The 26,202-nt window shown below is 42.2% G+C and overlaps 1 protein-coding gene across 2 annotated transcripts in view; it reads right to left on the bottom strand.

Moving 5' to 3' along the window:
• Positions 1-22,376, bottom strand: part of LOC148524789 (enoyl-CoA delta isomerase 2-like) — a 50,101-nt gene extending 27,725 nt beyond the window's left edge. Inside the window, exons 1-2 of one of the 2 annotated variants that reach the window (XM_088471790.1) lie at positions 22,322-22,376; positions 14,830-14,920 (exon numbers count right to left, since the gene is read on the bottom strand). In XM_088471790.1, the coding sequence (XP_088327916.1) occupies positions 14,830-14,910 (81 nt within the window). In that variant the 5' untranslated portion in view covers positions 14,911-14,920; positions 22,322-22,376. The remainder of the gene's footprint in view (positions 1-14,829; positions 14,921-22,321) is intronic. The other variant, XM_088471789.1, reaches the window with a different exon arrangement.
• Positions 22,377-26,202: the final 3,826 nt, after the last annotated feature.

The following is a 26,202-nucleotide window of genomic DNA, read 5'->3' as shown; positions in this document are numbered from 1 at the left end:
TGTGTGGGGACAGTGGGCCATTCCGCCAGAGGAAGGTAAGCAGGAGATATCTGTGATACTAGTGTATGGAGACAGCAGGCCATTCCGGGAGAGAAAGGTAAGCAGGAGATATCTGTGTCATTAGTGTATGGGGACAGCGGGCCATTCCGCCAGAGGAAGGTAAGCAGGAGATATCTGTGATACTAGTGTATGGGGACAGTGGGCCATTCCGCCAGAGGAAGGTAAACAGGAGATATCTGTGATATTAGTGTATGGGGACAGCGGGCCAATTCGCCAGAGGAAGGTAAGCAGGAGATATCTGTGATACTAGTGTATAGGGACAGCGTGCCATTCCACCAGAGGAAGGTAAGCAGAAGATATGGGGACAGCGAGCCATTCCGCCAGAGGAAGGTAAGTAGGAGATATCTGTGATACTAGTGTATGGGGACAGCGGGCCATTTCGGCAGTGGAAGGTAAGCAGGAGATATCTGTGATACTAGTGTATGGGGACAGGGGGCCATTCCACCAGAGGAAGGTAAGCAGGAGATATCTGTGACACTAGTGTATGGGGACAGTGGGCCATTCCGCCAGAGGAAGGTAAGCAGGAGATATCTGTGATATTAGTGTATGGGGACAGCGGGCCAATTCGCCAGAGGAAGGTAAGCAGGAGATATCTGTGATACTAGTGTATAGGGACAGCGTGCCATTCCGCCAGAGGAAGGTAAGCAAAAGATATGGGGACAGCGAGCCATTCCGCCAGAGGAAGGTAAGTAGGAGATATCTGTGATACTAGTGTATAGGGACAGCGGGCCATTCCGCCAGAGGAAGGTAAGCAGAAGATATGGGGACAGCGTGCCATTCCGCCAGAGGAAGGTAAGCAGAAGATATGGGGACAGCGGGCCATTCCGCAAGAGGAAAGTAAGCAGAAGATATGGGGACAGCGGGCCATTCCGCAAGAGGAAAGTAAGCAGAAGATATGGGGACAGCGGGCCATTCCGCAAGAGGAAGGTAAGTAGGAAATTTCTGTGATATCTCCTGTTTTACCTTCTTGATGAATGGCCCAGAAATTAAATTTTTACAATTACAGGTGAAAATGTTCATCTGTGTTTGCGCAGAACGGGTCATGCGCAAGCACAGATGCCCCACCATCAGATTTGTACGTAAACCATCAGGATTGCATACAAATAAGAATCGGGCCCTACATCAGCAGTGGTAAAGCCAAGCTCCCAAGCATGGGTAATTGCATCCCTTTCCAAGCTCTAACCACTAGGAAACCTTTAGCTGTCCTGTAATATGACCATACAGACAATAAAAACAAGAAAGTTGGGAAGTTTTAGTTCAGAGAGCACTCATGACATTTTGATTACAGTTTAACTTTTATTAGTATTTCTTAACAATAAACACTGCAAAATCATAATTGGTGAAATATTTAAGAAAGATAATGGTGAGAAAAAGTATTGCATTCTTTGTTTAAAATTAGAACTATGCACTCGCATGCTGTCACTTTTGTATCACATGGGGAGTGTTAGCATCGAATGAATGTGATAGTTATCATTAAAAAGAAGTATAGCATAGGAGTACAATACCTATCAAAACTTGGTACCTGTATTGTACTAGTTATTATTAGGGGTGAGCGGGTTCGGATTTCTGAAATCCGAACCCCCCCGAGCCCCCCCGATCCGAGTCCGATCCGAGTCAGGCTCGACTTTTCCCGCCTGACTCGGATCTGAAATCGAGGCAAAACGTCATCATCCCGCCTTCCGAGTCTCGCGGGTTTTGGATCCTATATAAGGTACCCGCGTCGGCGCCATTTTCTCACTCGGCTGTGGACAGTGAAGAGGGAGGGTGGGAGTTAGGGCTGTGTAGTGTAGTGTAGTGTAGTGTAGTGCTGCTGTTGTCCACTACTTCAAAGTCCATAGGGGCTGGCTGTGTTGTGCTGTGCTGCTGTTGTTAATAGGGGCTGTGTCCACTACTTCAAAGTCCATAGGGGCTGGCTGGACTGTGTTGTGCAGTCAGTTCTCCATAGGGGCTGTGTCCACTCCAAAGTTCTGTGCAGTGTCCCAGTCCTAAAGGAGTGCTGTAGTGTTGTCCAGGGGGTGCTCTGTCCATCAGGGGTGCTCCCCCCAAGTGCTAAAAAAATAATATATTTTCTGTGTTTGTGAATTGTGTGCGCAGTAGCCGCACGTGCATCAACAAAGTAGTGCCAAGCGTGCGCCTGTGTCATAAGTAAAGGGCCGGCTGGCTTGACCGTTAAAGGGTGCTGTAACCCCCGAAAGTACACTCCAGTCCAAACCAAAAAAAAATTATTTTCTGTGTTTGTGAATTGTGTGCGCAGTAGCCGCACGTGCATCAACAAAGTAGTGCCAAGCGTGCGCCTGTGTCATAAGTAAAGGGCCGGCTGGCTTGACCGTTAAGGGTGCTGTAACCCCCGAAAGTACACTCCAGTCCAAACCAAAAAAAAAATTATTTTCTGTGTTTGTGAATTGTGTGCGCAGTAGCCGCACGTGCATCAACAAAGTAGTGCCAAGCGTGCGCCTGTGTCATAAGTAAAGGGCCGGCTGGCTTGACCGTTAAAGGGTGCTGTAACCCCCGAAAGTACACTCCAGTCCAAACCAAAAAAAAAATTATTTTCTGTGTTTGTGAATTGTGTGCGCAGTAGCCGCACGTGCATCAACAAAGTAGTGCCAAGCGTGCACCTGTGTCATAAGTAAAGGGCCGGCTGGCTTGACCGTTAAGGGTGCTGTAACCCCCGAAAGTACACTCCAGTCCAAACCAAAAAAAAAATTATTTTCTGTGTTTGTGAATTGTGTGCGCAGTAGCCGCACGTGCATCAACAAATTAGTGCCAAGCGTGCGCCTGTGTCATAAGTAAAGGGCCGGCTGGCTTGACCGTTAAAGGGTGCTGTAACCCCCGAAAGTACACTCCAGTCCAAACCAAAAAAAAATTATTTTCTGTGTTTGTGAATTGTGTGCGCAGTAGCCGCACGTGCATCAACAAAGTAGTGCCAAGCGTGCACCTGTGTCATAAGTAAAGGGCCGGCTGGCTTGACCGTTAAGGGTGCTGTAACCCCCGAAAGTACACTCCAGTCCAAACCAAAAAAAAAATTATTTTCTGTGTTTGTGAATTGTGTGCGCAGTAGCCGCACGTGCATCAACAAAGTAGTGCCAAGCGTGCGCCTGTGTCATAAGTAAAGGGCCGGCTGGCTTGACCGTTAAGGGTGCTGTAACCCCCGAAAGTACACTCCAGTCCAAACCAAAAAAAAAATTATTTTCTGTGTTTGTGAATTGTGTGCGCAGTAGCCGCACGTGCATCAACAAAGTAGTGCCAAGCGTGCACCTGTGTCATAAGTAAAGGGCCGGCTGGCTTGACCGTTAAGGGTGCTGTAACCCCCGAAAGTACACTCCAGTCCAAACCAAAAAAAAAATTATTTTCTGTGTTTGTGAATTGTGTGCGCAGTAGCCGCACGTGCATCAACAAAGTAGTGCCAAGCGTGCGCCTGTGTCATAAGTAAAGGGCCGGCTGGCTTGACCATTAAAGGGTGCTGTAACCCCCAAAGTACACTCCAGTCCAAACCAAAAAAAAAATTATTTTCTGTGTTTGTGAATTGTGTGCGCAGTAGCCGCACGTGCATCAACAAAGTAGTGCCAAGCGTGCGCCTGTGTCATAAGTAAAGGGCCGGCTGGCTTGACCGTTAAAGGGTGCTGTAACCCCCGAAAGTACACTCCAGTCCAAACCAAAAAAAAATTATTTTCTGTGTTTGTGAATCGTGTGCGCAGTAGCCGCACGTGCATCAACAAAGTAGTGCCAAGCGTGCACCTGTGTCATAAGTAAAGGGCCGGCTGGCTTGACCGTTAAGGGTGCTGTAACCCCCAAAAGTACACTCCAGTCCAAACCAAAAAAAAAATTATTTTCTGTGTTTGTGAATTGTGTGCGCAGTAGCCGCACGTGTATCAACAAAGTAGTGCCAAGCGTGCGCCTGTGTCATAAGTAAAGGGGCGGCTGGCTTGACCATTAAAGGGTGCTGTAACCCCCGAAAGTACACTCCAGTCCAAACCAAAAAAAAATTATTTTCTGTGTTTGTGAATTGTGTGCGCAGTAGCCGCACGTGCATCAACAAAGTAGTGCCAAGCGTGCGCCTGTGTCATAAGTAAAGGGCTGGCTGGCTTGACCGTTAAAGGGTGCTGTAACCCCCGAAAGTACACTCCAGTCCAAACCAAAAAAAAATTATTTTCTGTGTTTGTGAATTGTGTGCGCAGTAGCCGCACGTGCATCAACAAAGTAGTGCCAAGCATGCGCCTGTGTCATAAGTAAAGGGCCGGCTGGCTTGACCGTTAAAGGGTGCTGTAACCCACAAAGTACACTCCAGTCCAAACCAAAAAAAAAATTATTTTCTGTGTTTAGCCGCACGTATATATCAAATCGATATAACATAAATGGAGGACCAAACTTTCTCCGCTAAAAATAAAATAGAGAAAGATCAAGAACCACTTCCTCCTAGTGCTGAAGCTGCTGCCACTAGTCATGACATAGACGATAACATGCCATCAACGTCGTCTGCCAAGGCCGATGCCCAATGTCATAGTAGAGGGCACATACAATCCCAAATGGCAAAGTTCAGGAAAATGACCTTGAAAAAGACATTTAAATCAGCTGAAGAGAAACGTAAACTTGCCAATATGCCATTTACGACACGGAGTGGCAAGGAACGGCTAAGGTCGATCCCTAGTATGTTCATGACTAGTGGTTCAGCTTCACATGACGATGGAAGCCCTCCTCCCACTAAAAAAATCAAAAGAGTTAAGCTGGCAAAAGCACAGCGAAGAACTGTGCTTTCTAAGAAGATATTACAAATCCCCAAGGAGAGTCCAAGTGTGGTGGTGGTTGCGATGCCTGACCTTCCCAGCACTGGACGGGAAGAGGTGGCTCTTTCCACCATTTGCACGCCCCCTGCAAGTGCTGAAAGGAGCACCCACAGTCCACTTGCTGATATGCAAATTGAAGATGTCACTGTTGAAGTACAACAGGATGAGGATACTGGTGTAGCTGGCGCTGAGGAGGAAGTTGGCGAGGAGGATTCTGATGGTGATGTGGTTTGTTTAAATCAGGCTCCGGGGGAGACAGTTGTTGTCCGTGGGATGAAAAAGCCCATCACGGTCATGCCTGGGCAGAAGACCAAACATTCCACCTCTTTGGTCTGGCAATATTTCTATCCAAATCCGGACAACAACTGTCTTGCCATATGTACCATATGTAAAGGTGAAATAAGTAGGGGTAGGGACGTCAACCACCTAGGAACATCCTCCCTTATACGGCACCTGCAGCGCGTTCATAAAAAGTTACTGTCAAGTTCAGAAACTTTGGCTAAGACCGTAAGCAGTCCAGGGACACCTAAATCCCGTTGTCCTGTTGTATCCAAGCGCCTGCAAACCACACCGTCAACTCCCTCCTCGTCAATTTCCTCCTTAGTCAGGATCGGAAGTAGTCCTGCAGGCCATGTCACTGGCATGACTGACTCTCCTATCCGGGATTCCTCTGGAGGATCCTGCATTGCTACGCCTACTGCTGCCGCTGCTGCTGTTGCTGCTGCTGGGAGTCGTTCATCATCCCAGAGAGGAAGTAGGAACACCACTACTTTTACTAAACAATTGACCCTCCAACAGTCCTTAGCGAGGAGGATGAAGTACGACAGCAGTCATCCTGAAGCAAAACGTATAACTGAGGCCTTGACCGCTATGTTGGTGTTAGACGTGCGTCCGGTATCCGCCATTAGTGCAGTGGGATTTAGACAATTGATGGAGGTAGTGTGTCCCCGGTTCCAAATCCCGTCTAGATTCCACTTCACTAGGCAGGCGATACCGAGACTGTACAGAAACGTCAGAAAAAGTGTCCTCAGTGTCCTGAAAAATGCCGTTGTACACAATGTCCACTTAACCATGGACATGTGGACAAGTGGAACAGGGCAGACTAAGGACTATATGACTGTGACAGCCCACTGGGTAGATGTATCACCTTACGCAGCAACAGCAGCAGCGTCACCAGTAGCAGCATCTCAGAAATGCCAGCTCGTTACAAGGCAGGCTACGCTGTGTATCACCGGTTTCAGTAAGAGGCACACCGCCGACAACCTCTTAGAGAAACTGAGGGAAATCATCGCCCAGTGGCTTACCCCACTTAGACTCTCCTGGGGATTTGTGATATCTGACAATGCCACCAATATTGTGCGGGCATTACATCTGGGCAAATTCCAGCACGTCCCATGTTTTGCTCACACAATAAACTTGGTGGTGCAGAATTTTCTGAAAAGCGACAGGGGCGTGCAGGAGACGCTTTGGGTGGCCCGAAAAATTTCTGGCCACTTTCGCCATTCAGCGACTGCGTGCCGAAGACTGGAGCGCCAGCAAACACTCTTGAACCTGCCCCGCCATCACCTGAAGCAAGAGGTTGTGACGCGGTGGAACTCAACCCTCTATATGCTTCAGAGGATGGAGGAGCAGCAAAAGGCCATACAAGCCTATACATCCACCTATGACATAGGCAAAGGAGGGGGTATGCACCTGACTCAAGCGCAGTGGAGAATGATTTCCGTGTTGTGCAAGGTTCTCCAGCCCTTCGAACTTGCCACACGTGAAGTCAGTTCAGACACTGCCAGCTTGAGTCAGGTCATTCCCCTCATCAGGCTTTTGCAGAAGCAGCTGGAGAAAGTGAAGGAGGAGCTAAGACGGAGCGATTCCGCTCGGCATGTGGGACTTGTGGATGAAGCCCTTCATTCGCTTTGCCAGGATTCCAGGGTGGTCAATCTGTTGAAATCAGACCACTACGTTTTGGCCACCGTGCTCGATCCTAGGTTTAAAGCCTATGTGGTGTCTCTCTTTCCGGCCGACACAAGCCTGCAGAGGTGCAAAGACCTGCTGGTGAACACACTGTCAGCTGAAGCGGAACGTGACACGTCAACGGCTCCTTCTTCATTTTCTCCTGCAACTGGGGCTGCCAGGAAAAAACTTAGGTATCCTAAGCAACCCGCTGGCGGTGATGCAGGGCAGGCAGGACCAAGTTTGGACATCTGGTCCGGACTGAAGGACCTGGCAACAATTTCTGACATGTCTACTGTCACTGCATATGATACTGTCACCATTGACAGAATGGTGGAGGATTACATCGGTGACAGCATCCAAGTAGGCATGGCAGACAGTCCATACCTGTACTGGCAGGAAAAAGAGGCAATTTGGAGGCCCCTGTACAAACTGGCTCTATTTTACCTGAGTTGCCCCCCCTCCAGTGTGTACTCCGAAAGAGTGTTTAGTGCAGCCGGGAACCTTGTCAGCGAAAGGCGTAGGAGGTTGCTTCCACAGAATGTGGAGAAGATGATGTTCATCAAAATGAATTATCAGCTCTTCCAGGGAGACCAGCCTCCAGAAGGTACAGAGGGACCTGTGGTGGTGGATTCAAGTGGGGACGAGTTAATACTCTGTGAGGATGAGGATGTACACACTGAAGAGGGTGAGGAATCGGTGGATGAGGAGGATGAGGATGACATCTTGCCTCCATAGAGCCAGTTTGTGCAGGGACACATTAATTGCCAGCTTGTTTTGTGGGGGCCCAAACGAACCAATCATTTCAGCCACAGTTGTGTGGCAGACCCTGGCGCTGAAATGATTGGTTTGTTAAAGTGTGCATGTCCTGTTTATACAACATAAGGGTGGGTGGGAGGGCCCAAGGACAATTCCATCTTGCACCTCTTTTTTTTCTTTTGCATTATGTACAGTTTGGGGCCTAGTTTTTCAAACTGCCATCCTGTCTGCCACTGCAGTTTCACGCCTAGATGGGTCACGTGTTTGTGCCGCCCACTCGTGTCGCTTAGCATAGTCATCCAGCTACCTCGGTGCAACGTTTTGGACATAAAAACACTATTGTGAGGTGTGAGGTGTTCAGAATAGACTGGAAATGAGTGGAAATTAAGGTTATTGAGGTTAATAATAGCATAGGAGCAGAAAAACCTACAAATTATGTGATTTTAGCTGTTTTTATGCTTTTTTTAAAAAAAAATACAGATCCAAAACACAAAACCCAGAACCCAAAAGGGTGGTTTTGGCAAAACCAATCCAGATCCAAAACACGAAGAAAGATCCAGATCCAAAACCAAAACACAAAACACGAAAAGTGGCCGGTGCACACCCCTAGTTATTATAAAGGAGTATAGATGACGTATAGATGGACATTCTACAATCAACATTCTAATCACTGTAATATACACCATAGGACCGTTTGTGTCTGATTGTAAGTTGATCAACAGTCTAGGAATGGACATCGGAAGCCCACCATCAAAAGATGGCTGGGCTTTAACCTGCGAAACTTATGATGCAATGCTAACTAACCATTGCATGAAAAAAATGGGGAAATTCAGTTGTATTTTAACACGGGATTGCCACTTCCACACCATTCCACCGCCTCTCCGGACGAGTTGGGAGCAGGATCCTGAAGGTCAGGATGCCAATGGTCAGAAGCTGATGGCTTCCAGACAGATTTAGGTAAGTATTCCACCCTTACCCTAACCCTCCCCCTAAACCACCTATTCTGCATCCCTAAACCTAACCCTAAGCCTTTCCCTAATACTTATCTCCGTATTCTGACAAGATTCTGACCATCTGGATACCGCTGTTGGTATTGTGACCATCAGCATCCTGACTGTTGGGATCCTGACTACATCCCTCTCCGGACACAGGGGTGTGTGAATGACGCGTGCGTGCGCACATTAGCCATCACCACTGCTGCAACGCTGCCCGGTGACACCATCCAAGGGGGTGATACCAAAATAGCAGAGCTGCGCTGCAATTTTGATGTCACCCCCTTGGATGGTATCAGGGCATGATTAAGGTTTGTGGTGGCCCCAGGGAAAATAACTTGTGGGGCACCCTGACAATAAAATTGTCAATGTAATATGCTACTGATGTTATTAAAACTGTATAATGTGTATATGCTACCAGCACCACAAATATTTTAAACATACTGTAGTACCCCCAGCACACACTATGCCTCTTGGTTTACATGTGCCACTCTGTCTCCAAACTGGTGATGTAGCTATATGTGGTGGCCCCCCTGGGCAATCGTTCCAGTTGCCCTGTTGTTAATCTGGCTCTGGATGGTGTCACCCAGTGGCGGCCCGCACACCCCTAGTAATGCCACTGTTTAGGTAGACAGTGGGACTGATAGTGTATTGGGTGTACACACACACTTGTACACACCCACATATATAATACAAAATACCTCTGACCCAGCTCTGCAATGTCTACACATTTGTAGTCACTCCTACAATAAATACACACATGATAAAGAGTTTCAAATAAAAGGACATTTAAGTTCATTACAGTTATACCTAATTCCGGGGGCTTATCAATACACGCCTATAGAAAGGATTTTCTCTTGCGTCTATCTTAGTGATAAAACTGTTCTTTCACTGTAATTTATCAATAAATGGTGGCTGAGGTAGCTGATCGATGCTCAGCTCTCCAGCGATATAGGGTCTGATTCAGAGATGGACTCTAAATCGATTTTTCACCGATGTTTGCAGATCTGTGCATGTGCAGATCTAGTACTGTGATGTTGCTCACAACCCAAAAGTCGCAGGAGAACTTACATGCTGCTGCCATTTGGGGGTGGAGACGTTCCGCATTCCAGAATTTAGGGTTTTTGACTGCCTGCCATTTTTGCGTCCTTGGAGGCAGCTTCATTGGTCCCGGCAGCGTGATTTCCCAGGACATCCTGAGTAACTAGTGGTTACTTAGAAGTCCGATGTTCACACAGTTGATCCAATGCTGCGCCTCCGGATGCAGCAGGAGATCATAGAAGCCTGCAGTGGGCATTTTTTACTTAAGACACCTCCTAAGGCTTTGCATATTTTCGTACAGCAGCTGTGTACAAAGAAGCTCTGAATCAGGCCCACAGTCTGGTAGCGATGAGAGGAATCTTACTGCTTTGATAGCCAGTCTTGAGGCCTTCTATGTACTGTATGTACAGTGGAATAGCAAGTATGGATTTGTGTTTCCAGTTATACTATTATGGAAATTAAATTAATAAGACAGAAAAAGTTTATAAAAAGAGTAAAACAAAAATATTGTACTTTTTTTGTAATTAAACTGTTGAAACAATTATTTTCTCTCTACAAAAACAGGCTGCTTAATGGCTGCTCATATGGAATTGAGAAGCTGGTGGTCAGTTCTGGTTTATTTTTTACTAAATAATGTGTATTTTGCTCTGGTTAATCATATTAGCACCACTTCTCCAATTGCAATATAACAGTAGGAAAAGATGCTTTATTCCAAGGATAATTCATTTTTCTAATGCTTTTGTTCTGGAAATAATACCCGATGAGGGTGTTAACAGAACAGGGAATACTGTCTTAATGCTTGATAAATTTGCTGTAACATCAGGTGTTATTGCCGACTAACTCTATTAATATATATAGGATAAATACACAATCCTTTTGCAGAAGAATACACCTGTTAGTATTAGTAAAGGGGCTTTTGCCCTTTGATAAACTAGCTCATGTGTTTCTACACCTAAAATTACCTTTGAAGTAAGGGTCAATGCTTTGTGCTTACACCCAAGGCTAAACTTTGCCAGCCATTCACTGGTTTACACATAGAATTATAGGCCCCGATTGTAGTGTGATATTTTTGACTAAATTTGCATTGCGAATTTAGGAAATATCACTTGGATGTACTAACATCCGCATGCAGGGACAGAGCTTGCGATAAAGCTCTGTCCCTGCAAATCCCCTACGCACTCTTCTCACTGTATTTATCGCAAAAAATACAGTAAGAAATTGTCAGCGCATGCGCCGCCAGCTCACCCTACCTCCCCCCATGATTGCCCCCACGCAACCCCCCCCTCACAGCTCCCGCCCTCCCCCACGACCCCCCTCACTCCCTTTAGCTTACACTTACCTGTCTGGTGATTGGTGCTCCGGTGAGGTCCGCTGGGGCTTCGGTCAGCTGGTTTCGTGGCTTCTGCACTGTGACCCCTATCAGCTGCTCTATGCTGCAAACATAGGCCCTCATTCAGAGCCGTACGCTCTGAGCAGAGCGCACGCTCTGAATGAGGGCCGCCCTCCATGAAAATGGAGCGTCCTCCTGGACGCTCGTATAGCTGTGGGTCACCACCCACAGCCTATACGAGCGTGCATTTTGATGGCCGCGATGGTCGTGACCATCGCGACCATCGAAACTGCGAGCCGGAGCCTGCGGTTGAGGTTTTCAACCGCAAGCTCCGGAGTGATTTTGGCTCTATCAGAGACAAAATCACTCCCACTGACATCACTAGTGATGTCAGTGGGCCGACTTCTGACGGGAGGCGTTCCCGTGGGAACGTCCCCGTCAGGGAGGCACGCCCCCGGCACGCCCACCAAAGGGGGCGTGCTGTCAATCAACATCGACAGCACGCCCCTTTTGATCAGACACAACGAGCGAAGGACTTTCCTTCGCTCGTCGCGTCTGGCGCATGCGCACGACGGAGCTCTCTCCGTCGTGCGCATGCTCAGTGCATAACATCGACCCACTTGCGAGCGGACAGCCGCTCGCGAGTGGGTCTGAATCAGGCCCATAGTGCCTGATTCAGAGGTGGACAGAGTACTGCGACTATTTGCTGCTGCACAAGTGCGAAAAGTGCTAAAAATCCCTACAGTGAATGCATCACCCTGAGTACATACCTCCTAACTTTTGAAGACATGGATGCGGGACCTTTCGCGTGCGCGTCTGCAAAGGGGTGTGGCTTTTCAAAAAGTAGGCGTGGCTTCCCGAGAAGGGGCGTGGCATCTAGGAAATGGGGCGGAGCCGCGCGACAACCCCCGTTTATGCCGCTATAGTGGGCGTGCCCAGCACTTTCCGAGATGCTGGGCAGCCCCCAGGCTCTCCCTGCGCTAGTGAACAGGTGCCGTGTGAAACATCTAGGCAATACCCAGATGTGCCGACAGGCTGTGCACTGGGGAGGGGTGTGAGCCCCCCAGCCCGGTGCATAGCCCACAGGCATAACATACTGAAGCAGCTGCTGCTTAGCAACCGTGAACAGTCTCCCAGTGCAACCCGGCACACAGCAGTGTGTGCTGGGCTGCTGTGATGTAAGAGGGAGGGGGAGCAACGCCGGACCTGGGCCCCCACTGGGCACCTCCAGCAAGCCCCGGCCCGGGTAATTAGTACCCGATCCCCCCTTTCTCGGCATCCCTGGAAATACCATTCCTGGCCGGTGACTGAGAGTAGGCCTGAAGTGACTGCAAATGTGTCAGGGGTATATTACGGGAGTGTCCCGATTGTGTCAGTGAGCTGTTTTCCCAGATGCACACCCGCAGCAGCAGAGGCCATATTCAGTGGAAATTTGGAAGCAGACACTGCACCTGTCATAGCTTGGTGCAAGTGTTGATAGTGAACATGATGATGCACCATACTTGCCTACTTTTGAAAAAGCATTTCAGGGTGATTGTGAAAGCGACACCTATGAGCATGCAGCAAAGTGGACATGTACTGCTACATCTGAGAGGTGTTCCATAAAAACTATTTACATTCAAATTTAGACAAGTCCTAAAGCAGTTGGTAAGATCAGTATCGGACTGGGGCATAAAGGGCCCACCAGGGCAATGCAGTGGTAGGGGCACATGCTTAAGGGGTGTGGTCATCCACCAGAGTGGGTGTGCCCTGCCATCACAGTTGCTTGGCTAACCATTAGGCAAATATTGATGTAGGTTCTCTAGAAACAAAGCAAGAACCAATGTTTATCAGTGGCCCTGCTCCACCAGGTAACAATGTACAATTCAGTGCACAGTCTGGAATATGACCCCTAGAGGAGGCGGCGGGGCCCTCTGGCAGGGGGGCCCACCAGGGATTTCCCCTGTAACCCTGCAGGGCCAGTCCAACCCTGAGTAAGATCTACTTGTTGATGAAAACACACTGATTGTGCCTTATAACCAATGCAGGGAAATGATACTAATGATCCCCTTTGAATGTATATATCTCAGTTTTTTTTAATATAACAGTTTCATAATGGGGGTAAGGTGCAATCAGGGAGATTGCTGGACTCTTCAGGGAGTCAGGGAGATTGCTACTATTTCAGGGAGTCTCCCTGACAATCACAGAGAGTTGGTGGAGATGCACCATCCACAAGCATTGAAAGTGGGAGTCTCAGAGCTTGCACATTCCAGTATATGCTAGTACACAAGGGGGATGCTGAAACTAACACTCGCATATTATTGCCACTGCAACCCGGCAAAAAGTCATAGTTGTGGTGACATCAGCGACTATCTCTGAATCAGACCCATAGTCTATGCATACAAATTATATATATATATATATATATATATATATATATATATACATATATATATATATATATATATATATATATCAAAAAACAAAAATATGAGGGCGCAAATGACAACAATATTCCAATCATTGAATGGTACATAAAAATATCAAATATTTTGTGGTCACACTTGCTAGGGCACCCTGTTTTTCAAATGTAAGACAAACTTTTTTCTTTTTCCAGGTGCTTATTAACTGATAGCCCTGGGTGTGGTCCTGTCTCTTTAAGGCAGGACCCAGTTTTCTGTTTAAAATGTATGCAAGCTTGAGGCCAAGATGGCAGATCAAGTTCATTTGTCTGAGAATCAGTGTAGGGACTGGCTAGATGGGAATGACTGTGAAGCGGTGGCCAGCTTAACAAATTATTGCAATATTTTGGAACCAACATTCCCTATGTTCAAAGGAGTTGCAGTTTGAAAAGCATGTGAGTGCCGAGTTTGTATGATATTTTTTATGTAGATGGTGTGGTCACATACCAAGGGCACCCCAGATGGTCGAGTGCCGTGGATTGAGCCTGTCGTATATATATATATATATATATATATATGTAATCAAAAAACAAAAACAAAAATATGAGGGCGCAAATGACAACAATATTCCAATCATTGAATGGTACATAAAAATATCAAATATTTAACACAGTCAAAGGAATATCCAATGTTGTCTCTTAAAAGAGAAATTTTCAATCAAAGGTAGTCCACTTTTCCTCTTTATAGCACTGGACCAATTCGACGTAGCTCCAATTGGACTTTTTTTTAAAAAAGACCCACTCCCCAGGAAAGACACCCAAGACAAATTGGCCCAATGGCCTACTGTTTGATTATTCAAACAATATTTTTATTAAAAATTGTCTAATAGACATATGTATAAAAAAGTTTTATTATATAAAGTGCTTACACAATTTCTTCAATACAGAAGGTGGAATGGAACCTGCTGTTACCAACTAGGGAATATTGTTATAATTTTGCGCCCTCATATTTTTGTTTTTTGTTATCTAAAATTGGTTCCCACTAACAGGGGTTCTTTTTGAGGTGCCGCATATTTCTTAGCGCAATATAAAGGCATTTTTTGTGTATGTATATATATATTAGGGATGTGCAGGCTCGGTTTTACTCGGATTTACTCGGTTCTTATCACCACTTTACCGCAAATTCGGATTTATTATATTGGCTATCCAAAACACATGATAGGCGATAGCCAATAAAATCCCGTTTAAAGATCAGAGTAAATCTGAGTAAAACCGAACCCGCTCACCCCTAAAATATATATATATATATATATATATGTATATATATATGTATATGTATGTGTGTATCCTAAAACTTTGGAGGAAAGAACAAGGCTCCCTGAGCAGTATAATAAAATTAAACAGAATGTTTAAAAAAGCAAACAGAAAACAGGAACTTTTTATACAGTACTATGCAGTTACATTTTATATTACATATAAAATAAACTTAAGAAAAGTTTATAGTTTAGGTTAGCAGTTCAATTAATATCATTATCTTACCATTAATAAATTTTCTGTATACTTCTTCGGTATGAACTGAGAATCTGTCATTTGTGCAAGCTGTATACTGCTATCTCTCATATAGCCTGCACTGAAAGAGAACAAAATATTAGCATACTGTGTGATAGACATTGATCATAGGTCAAAGTTTGAAGAATTGTAAAATTAATGTTTAACTTAATTCTAAAATATTTTCTCTATAATAAAGAAGTGCTGATAATATATGTATATAGTGCTTTAAATATTTATACATGGATAATGCAATACCCCTTTTATTATTATTATTATTATTATTTATTAGCAACCATACAGCATTAACATATTCTCTACACAGTTATTAGAATAAAAGTAGCTACTAAAATCAACTGTAGCTTGTTCAATTTCAATGTAATCTGCAAATTCTATATTTCCATGTCACACCAATATCTTTAAAGATTTACTCCTCTGCATTTTTGTCCATCAGTTTGTTCGTTCCTGGGTCAATCAAAAACTACGGGATGAATATTGATTGCATTTTTCAATATTGCATAGGTTAGACACCTAGAAAGAGACTGTGGTATGTATTATCTCAATGTGACATCAAAGAGAAGAGCAATAAGGAAAAACCAGATGCTTGACACTCAAGCCAAAAATTACATAAAAAAATTTATTTTATATATATATATATATATATAAAAATTAATTTTTGGGACAAATATACTTATATTGAGACCGTTTATGAACTATTGAAACAAAAATTTTTTATCGGAATTTGCACAGGCTCCTGAAGTCCAAAATTACTATATTGCACACCCCAGATGCAAACAGTTATATATGTATGCATATAGAAATACACATATATACAGGTTGAGTCTCACATATCCAAATATTCCGAAATACGGAATATTCTGAAATACAGAATTTTTTTTAGCATGACTGAGATAATGAAACCTTGATTTTTTTATGGTTCAATGTACACAAACTTTTTTTAAGGCACAAATTTATTATATAAATTTATTATATAAAAATATTGTATAAAATTACCTTCAGGCTCTGTGTATAAGGTTTATATGAAACATAAATGAATTTCATGTATGTACACAAACTTTGTTTGAGCCTCAAAATTATTGAAAATATTGTATAAAATTACCTGCAGGCTGTGTGTATAAGGTGTATGTATATAAAATATAAATGCATTCTGTGATTAGATTCGGTCCTATTCCCAAGATATTTCAATATAGTATGCAAATATTCCAAAATATGGAATATTCCGATATCCAAAATAACCCTGGTCCCAAGCATTTTGGATATAGGAGACGCAACCTGTGTGTGTGTGTGTGTATATGTATATATATATATATATATATGTGTGCTGGTTGGTGCTGCCTGTTTCTTTGGATACAGTTTAAGCATGATTTTTGAATGATTAATTACCTTGCACCCATTATATGACATGAGGTGTGTGATTTTCTATGGACTATTATATATATATATATATATATATATATATATATCTCCCAAGATCTATTTCACAGGAAATTCCAACTATATAATAAGCACTAATCAGGTATCTTATCTTGACTCATGGAGTTGCAGTATACATGTCAATCCAGTAAATGGCGCACCAAGATAAATGCTACATATCATAAGAGTCGCAAAAGTTGGTGTTCTGATCATGCTTCTGAGGAACTTGACTCCACCCCAAGTTATGCAACGGAACCTGACTTAAAGTCACTGCTCTACAGAGGAACCTAATTGAAGCACAGATTCTAACGGCATATGGAGCAGGTAAGACTGTGTTTATACCACATATACCCAATATTCCTTTTTCAATTCAAGCGCCTGCAGTTTCCTGTAAGCGTCTGCTTTGCTATTATGATCCATTCTGACTGCATAACCCTTTGCTGCACTTCAAGAGACTAATTTGTGAAAACTGAATATGATGTATATATCTCCAGTACACAGGAGTCTTTTTGTTGAATTAAAAACAGGAAAATGTATAAAACCTAATCATTTCACAGCTTTGCTGCCCCATAATCTGTGGTCATGCAGAAAAATAGCAAGGTTTTGGAACAAAATCCTGTTTTATATTAATACAGGGTTTAATCTTAACCTATCATTAGATGCTAAAATTATGCATTTTGAAAATTTTTATGGAATCCTCACAATTTACCCCATTAATCCAATTTTTGTCAATTTTAATCACTGTTGCAAAACAAGCTATTCTTCGGTTCTGGATATCTAAGCTTCCTCCCACATTAACATTGGGAGAATCCTTTCTTTTAGATAGTCTGTATTACAAGCGGCTACTCTTGATATTGAATTTGGGGTTAAAGTTTTAATAAAAATGGGGAGTCTACATTGATGCCCTTCAAATCAACTCTCAAAATAGTATTTCTGAAATTTTTGAGCACACAGAATGATTTCTGCTGAGGCAGATTACATAGTGAATCTCTATTTTCACTCGTTGTCTGCTCCTCCCCATCCCCTTTCTCCTCACTCTTCTGTCTCATTGACTCCTTATCCTCTCCTCCATAGATTCCCTTTTACTACTACTGGCATTGTAGATGCAAATGTGGTTTTATTATTTCTGGCTATCTAATATTTAGTTTTATTCTACTATTTTTTAATAATTTTTTCATTATTCTGTAGGATTTGTTCTTTTAAGTTTTGTATTTTTTATCATCATTGTGCTATTTGTCATGTATTCTTTTATTGTGCTCCAACTGAACTTCTACCATTAATTGATATGCATATATGTAGTTACAAATTCAAAAAATATTTACAATTATGATTGATTTCTTGTTCATGCTTGAGATGTATAAACAAAAATCTAATTGGACTTTTGCTTTAGATATTTTGTTTGCAATTATGAATAGCAATACTGCATCCATTTTTATATTTTATTGCCTTACAATACAATATGTACACAAAATGGATTTATTTGAAAATTAGAAAAAAAAATCTTGATTTAAAACATATAAATAGTATGAAACAATTAAATAAACCTTGGAAAAAGTAATTTGTCTTTAAATGACAAATAATTGTTTGGAGTTCATATGTCTACAATTAAACTATTTCAGTTAATTGTTTTAATTATTTAAAAATAGGACCCACAACTTTTTCGTGAACATCAATGAACATTTAAACAAGTCTGAAAAAAAATAATTGAAAGGCACCAAATGGGAAGGATTGCAAAATAATTCAAAGACTTAATATATCTCAGAGCTCTCTCAAGTCCATAATAAAGAAATGGAACAACTACTGTATAGCACAACCTTGAACTTCTAAAGCTGAGCCTAAGGAACACTTACTCCCATTGCAGAGAGGGATGAAACTGTCCATGGGAGAACAACAGTCTTCGCACTTCAATGCTTTATGGGAGAGTGGCAAAGGAAAACTGACTGATTAAATCTCACCTAGAGTTACTAGTAAATTTGTGGTAGTGTCTCATATTAAGTGGAGGAAGATTATATGGTCTGATGAGATCATGAATTAATATTCTGGTATCAAAACTAGGAGCAAACCTGACTCTGCATACCCTCCACTACCACTCTTCAAAGTACAGGTAGTTTTCTTGGGATGATGCAGTTACCAGTTCGACCATCAAAATGTTCACACTGAGAACGGGGACAGTGTGAAGCTGAACCAGTAATGCCAACCTTTTAATAATACGTTTTAAAGAATTTTAACAGTGTCGGATTTATGACTTCAAACATGATTTACCATCATCTTTAACAGGTCAGCATTATGGGTCCGACCTCACACTATCTGTATAGACATTTTGATTATTGAACGCTCATATCAAACCCGTAGTGGGGGAATAATAAGATGATTATCTGCTTCAGACACTGGAAAACTTGCAAAATTAATGGAGCATGATATGGACACATCTGCAAGTCTGCTGCATTTTAGGGGTCCATATGCTAAGCCTTGGAGAGAGAGAAAGTGGATGGAGATAAAGTAACAACTAATCAGCTCCTAACTGTCATTTTTCAAACACAACCTGCAAAATGACAGTTAGGACCTGATTGATTGGTACTTTATCTCCCTCCACTTTATCTCTCTCCAAGGCTCAAAAGATTTATTTTTCAATAATTCAATAATTAAAGATATATTTAAGTAAGTGGTTTAAATATAAAAATCAGTGCTCTTATGGACCCACCTGATATGATGGAGCTTCAGCCAAATGTACTTCTATAAAGTATTAAAGCCAAGCATGGTATATGTACCTTTGTAGGGCAGGGCATGATTGCATGTTTCATATACAAAGTGAGCAGGGTAATCGCACTGTCACTTTTGTATTTGTAATTAATTAAGGAAAAGGTTTTGAAGTTATTTTGTAACTTGAAATGACAAAGTGTTTTGTGGTAATCAGTGATCCCCTTAGGTAAGAAAATAGTGAGAAATACTTATAAATATGTATATATATATATATAGGTGTGTGTCTTCACTCCCATAACTGGTAGTTTTCTTTTTATAGAAACTAGTTAAGTTTTGTGTGTGTTTATAAATTTATCACTTCTGTGTTCCCAAAACACAAAATGCATGAAGTTGATCTTTAACTCATTATATTGGCTATAATATCACACCCCCTGCTAAGAACATACAGCTATATTTCTTATGGATCTGCTATTTTAATTAAGGGTTCCCTTATCCAGTGACACAACACAGAAGCAATCCACACAGATTAATTTTAAAAATATGCTTTGTATGAATAGTCTAACCATAAGGCACAGACAAGATATCACACATTCTCTTTTGTAGCTCATATATAATAAACTTTATTCTAATTAATTTTAGTTTCAAGCAAGAAAATAATAAGCTAAATTCAATTACAAAATGCAAATACTAATTTCTAAACAGGTACCCGCCCCCATCCCCACAAAAGTAACAAGCTTTGATACTTTAATTTGAAAAAACTAACTTGAAAAACATGAATTATATCAACCATTTGCAATGAAAAGAAAAGTTGACTAGGTAATTACTGTACCGTGTGTTAAAAAAATTAGTAATTGAACTGTAGTTATTCCTAACTCAGCATTGAATAATTTACATTTGCTCCAAAAATGTAATCTGAGTAAATAATAATAAAAAATTTGAAAACTGTCTATGGAAGGTTTTCTTTTTCTGTGTACTACCCTATATATTCTGCATAGCTTTATATGTATGTGCTCCTCCCATGCTTATGATTTGTTACATTTTTAAAGTATTTTTTATATTTAAATACATTTATTAATATCAATTTTTTTTTCTGGTGTATGGAACAACTGAATATTTTTGCATTTTTTAGTGTGTGTTATTTACATTGGTTCCTAGTGCAACAGAGGGTGTGGTATATTTTGTTGCAATTCAGAATGTTCTGTAAACATTCAGGATGTCGATACTGACATAATGTCGACATTCAGCTTATCAATGATGGGATTTCCAGTTCACTGTTACTCTAAAACTTATCCTAACCCTATCCCCAGCCTAACCCTTTCCCCAATTGCAGCCTAACCCTAACCATAAATCATGTTGACATTCGAAATGTAATCAAACTGACTGCATACCACACAGATTATCATCATTCTTACCATAGCACAATAACAAATTCCATTTAGTAAAATAAATTGATAACTACATTGGTTTATGAAAATATTGCTGGAAGGCAAATTGGGTTTTTAAATATATTAACATGTACCAAGGGGAACTCGCAGGGACTGCGGTTGCGGTAATTGCTGTCCCTGCAAGTTATATCCCCGGTATTCAGCAGAAGTCTTTCACAGAAATGAAAGACTTTCCCGCTTCCGAGGCAGGCCAGGGTCTGCGGGGAAGAGATGCAGAGATCTCTCTCCTGCCCCTGGAGCCCCCATAGGCTTATACTAGTTTATACCATCTGAGGATGGTATAAACTACCAGGACTAAACTCCGAAAAGCTTTGCTTTTTGGAGTTTAGTACATAGGGGTCATAACGTAGTCCCCATTGACAATAACGGGGACTGCGATCTGCAGTGCTAATTAGCACTTTGCTGGAGATTTCTTTGAGGGAGCAATACAGAATATTATGCAGAAACTGCAGTTGCTGCATAATCTTATGTACAAAACAGCTTGATACATAGGATCCTTAGGCTTAAAACTTTTAAATAATTCTGAAAATTAAGTAAAATGGAGGTTTAGGTGGAGGGTGTGGGAAGGCCATTTAAGCAGCAATCTCTGCTGGACTGATTGACTTTAGTGCTCTGGATTTTGAGTCAAAATTTTGACATTGGACTTTTCTACACCTTGTCTGATTTAAAGAATGTAAGCTCTTTTGAGCAGGGCAATCCACCCTTTTGTGCTTCTCCCTACTGTAATTTAATTTATCTCTTACCCCCCACTAGGGCAACTAACACCTGGCTGCTTATGTGGGTGTAATGGTTGCTTATATAGCAATGTTTATTATACATGCCCGTGTCCTGCTTTGTATTGTATTGTAAGTCACTGGTTACTTATTTGTTTATATACTTTTTTAAGGCGCTGCGGAACACTTGTGGCACCATATAAATAAATGATAATAATAATAATAATTTCACAAAATAAGAAGTACTTTCATTAAATTTAATTTTATGTTACCAAAAGTGTTTAGCCCATAGATTTAGAGCAGCGATAATTTAAAAGGCAAAACCAGGTTGGAATTGCTCTAGTTCCTGCTCCTCGCAGTCTACACATATGGGCTTATATCTCTATTACAGCAACAAAGAACGGTATTTATAAGAGCATTCAGCAACTAAAAAGTACCAACCTGTATAGCACAGATCTTAGCTGCTGTTATAAAATGTTTACAATTTTTCTAAACTTTACTCAAACCTTTTTATTTTTTTCAGCAAAGTATATATATATATATATATATATATATATTAATGTGAATTGTTATTATTATCATGTTGTTAATAATGCAACTAATATAAATCATTAAGGGAAATATATACAAAGAATCACGGAAGTGTACATAGTGTACATCACAGTGGGGAGCAGGGACGTGTACTTTGATACATTTTAAATACTGTATGTCAAAAAGTATCAATTTCAGATGTAGTTCGTTTAAATGATATACCTGAGAAAAATTATGGTAAGTGTAGGCCATTCACACTGTTATTACTAATATCTAATATGTAAACTGCCTACTTTTAATGACTCAAGGGTTCCTAATTTCACAAAATTCTATCTATCTATCTATCTATCTATCTATCTATCTATCTATCTATCTATCTATCTATCTATCTGTCTGTCTATTATTATGAGTGCATAGTTTCAGTCGGCTGACTGAAAAAACATTAGAGTTTGTAAAGTATCTTTAACAGCACCCTATTGTGAAGTTCAGCTTTAGAGAGCTTAGCTAAAACATTTGATTACAGAGCACATACAATCATAAAATGTAGAAGCAATCTATCTATTATCTAGCTATTGAATTCCAAAGTATATATCTAGGTAAAACATTGTATGTTCACACATCAGCAGGATTAAGTAGTTTGTCTTAATAAATAGTTCTTACGTATTACAGGCTTTCCAGTGTGCAGATGCAGCATAACAGTCAGTCTCTTCCTGGAATCCTTAACTTGTAATTGAGACCAGAGAAAGTGAAAGCGACGTTTACAAGGTTTGAAAGGGAAATACTGCCTTAATTTAAAGTGGCAATGAGCACATTTAGATGCTCTTGTACATACTGTATTAAGCCATACTTGCCTACTTTTGAAAAAGCATTTCGGGTTGATAGTGAAAACAACACCTATGAGCGCACGGTAAAGTGAGCGTGTACTGCTACATCGTAGAGGCGTGCCATAAAACTGACTTACATCCAAATGTAAATGAGCCCAAAAGCAGTTAGTAAAGACGAACATCCACTAGGCAATAGTAATGAGCGATTGACATCGTAATCATTCAATCACTCATTAAACGTGCACAAATCGCGCACTATAATGTTGGAAACGACCAGCGATGCGCACTCCCGCTGGTCATTTTCAACATCAATCATCGCCTGAACATGCAGGTCAATCTGCCGATAACGACAGATTGACCATGTTCAGGAATGAGGGAGGGTGCCTGCAATGAATGACATATCGCTCAGTGTAGGCACTACAGGGGAAGAGGAACGACTGTACGATTACAATGTTGTAATCGTACTGTCGTTCCACTATCTGCTAGTGGATGTGCCCCTTAAGATCTATTTGTTGATACAGTATATTTCAGAAAATGCAGGTAGCCATAGGGATCATTGTGCCTTATAACCAATGCAGGGATATTATACTAATGATCCCATTTGAAGGTATATATCTCTGTTTTTTTTTTTAATATAACATGTACATAATGGGGTAAGGTGCAATCAGGGAGATTGTTAGAGTTTTCAGGGAGACGGGGAGATTGCTACTACTGTATGTCAGGGAGTCTTCCTGATAATGAGGGAGAGTTGGCAAGTATGTATTAAGCTGAGGTAAAATTATACTTTCTGTTGAACAACTTCAACCTTTGAGGACCATTTGCAGGCATAATTTAAAAGGACACATGTCACCAAGTATTTTTATTTAAAGCATATATCTCAAATCTCCCATATTCCCACTTGCTACAAAATGCTCCCACGTGCACAAAAAGGGTGGGGTGGGGGTAATTATCAAAGCTTGGAGATAGATAAAATTGTGAAAGAAAAAGTACTAACCAATCAGCTTCTAACTTACATTTTACAGGCTGTTTTTGAAAAGTGGCAGTTAGGAGCTGATAAGTTGGTACTGTATCTCTCTCCACTTTATCAATCTCCAAGCTTTGATAAATACCCCTCTTAGACCCCTCATGTACGCTAACATCACCACATGTACCTCAAATCTCCTCAAATGCCCCTATGCTTCAACACATACCCCTTATCATACTTAACTCTAGTGAGCACCACCACTACCATATAGATACAAGTCTAGCACTAGCTTTATATTACAGGAATAGTGGTATATTTTGTTATTTACTTAACTCTAGTGAGCACCACCACTACCATATAGATACAAGTCTAGCACTAACTTTATATTACAGGATTAGTGGTATATTTTGTTATTTACCATAGAATATTATTTACCTGTGAAGCAATATCCCCTTCTCTCTTCCCCTTAATACTACCCTTATCATAGGTGCTATCTCACCCTCCCCCAACATTTGAGAGAGGCGCCAGGGTGCAGGGGCACACTGAGGCCCTGAGTCAGACCTGCTCGCTAAACTGCGATCGCTCGTTGCCAAAAGGGGCTGGGTATGCAAATTTCGCGATCGCACTGTGTGGCTTAAGGACGCCCTCTATGTCTTAGAGAGCGACGGAAGTGAGCGTACGCAGGTGTATAAAGCCGCCCACCTTTCTCTCTTAGCAGACTTCATCTCCAGGAAGTGCCTGATTAATCGGTAACATCGAGAGCCATCGCAGCTGTTTGCAGCCCTTAAGGTAGCCCCTACTCCACCGCAAGCAGTGCAACCAGTTCAGGCTCAAACACAACCAAGTGACGTGTTCAAGGATGCTACTTTGCTAATTATGCACACCCATTAAACTCCGTTTTGACGCTCAGACACGCCTGCGTTCGCACAACCACTACCCCGTTCACAAGTACATTCCCTGTCACCACCCACCAACAGCGCTATCTGTCACTCAAAGTAGCATCCAGTTTGTGTACTATGAGCGCACAATTTCCGGCCGCAGTGACTGGTTCGCGCATATGTACTTTGAAGCATACGCATGCACAGATGTGCGATGATCGCCCCTAGCGAGCGGGGCTGAATCAGGCCGAGTGCACTAATGCAGTACATTACTGGGAGATGAGTAAGTCCAATGAGACACCACAAAAGATCAGAGAGGCATGTGCTTAGCTCTGATTGGTGAAGCTTATCGCATGCTTCTCTGACCCATGGAGGAGATCAGCAGCAGTCTCATGGGAGGATTGATCAGAGGGAGCCCCCTGTAATGAACAGAAGCAGCGATACACATATAGAGCTGTTTTTAAAATTTATTACTTATTAGAGGATAAACTTTAAGGCAACTGCATTTTTTACCGTATTGACAATTATAATACATACTATTGACACCTCCTATAGTATTAGGATTAAACCAACTTAAATGTGCAGCTATTTATATCCTACTGAGATCTGTGTTTTTTTTTCAATAAGAACATTTTTGTTGTTATTGGTTTTTGGTCATTATAAGGTGAAGTGTGAGTATGTCTTTCTCTTCTGGGTGTAACCAGCCAAGTATAGTATGTGTAGTGGTGCCTGATAATAATTCCCAAGTATGGCATGAATGCAATGTGTACTGCACCTAATGTGCTAAAATGAATGCATTATCACTTGTTGCATTAATTACTGGATTAATAATAAATAAAAAATTACATTATAAACCAAGTGCCAATTTTGTGCATAGGCAATTTTCACAGTCCACATAGAAAGACATGGGAACTGCTTCAGCAAGAGAAAATAGAGGGTGGACTGTTATAGCTATCTGTGATGGTACCTAATTGTGGGGATACTTAATGCATCAATCCACATAAAACATTTGTTTTCGGAAGATTGACTGCAAAATTTGTTTTCTAAATAGGATCCCTCTCTTTTGGACTCAGGGCCTGATTCAGAGCCGGACACTCTGAACGAGCGCCCACTCTGAATCAGGGCGTTTTTTTTCTTTTCTTGGTGCGTCCTCCTGGACGCTCGCATAGCTGTGGATTACCACCCACAGCTTATGCGAGCGTCCATGATGATGGTCGCGATGGTCAAGACCATCGCGACCATCGGGCTTGCGACGAGACCCTGCGGTAGGGTCTTGCTGCCGCAAGCCCTAGAGTGATTTTGGCTCTATCAGAGCCAAAATCACTCCCACTGACATCACTAGTGATGTCAGTGGGGCCGGACCCAGACGGTAGGCGTTCCCATGGGAACGCCTCCATCTGGGCAGCCACGCCCCGGCACGCCCACCAAAGGGGGCGTGCTGTCACTCACCATCGACAGCACGCCCCCTTTGGTGCGAGACCCCGAGCGACGGCTTCCCCGTCGCTCGCCGGGTCTTGCGCATGCGCACGACGGAGCAGCCTCCATCGTGCGCATGCGCATTTGGGTACCATCGACCTGCTTGCAAGCGTCCTGCGCTCGCGAGTGGGTCTGAATGAGACCCTATGTTTAGTTAAGACTTAGGGCCTGATTCAGCTTCAGATCTAATTGCAAAGCTGTTTGCAGACATGGTAATGCTTCAGGAGGCATTACGTATCCGAACAGCATTGTCCAACACAGCATCGGATACTCTGCAGAACTTTGGCTGGCTAAGGTGACCCATGGGGTCATGCAGTCGGCCGCCGCAGTTGAGAGGAAGAAGCCAGTAAATTTCTGTTAGCCGACGGAGATCCTAGCTTCTTCCTTCCCCCCCCCAAC

This window comes from Taudactylus pleione, unplaced genomic scaffold (assembly GCF_031769625.1).
Source record: "Taudactylus pleione unplaced genomic scaffold, aTauple2 ptg000116l, whole genome shotgun sequence".
NCBI classification, from domain to species: Eukaryota; Metazoa; Chordata; class Amphibia; order Anura; family Myobatrachidae; genus Taudactylus; species Taudactylus pleione.
The sequence above is the reverse complement of the archived record's forward strand: the minus strand, read 5'-3'. Positions and strand labels throughout refer to the sequence as shown.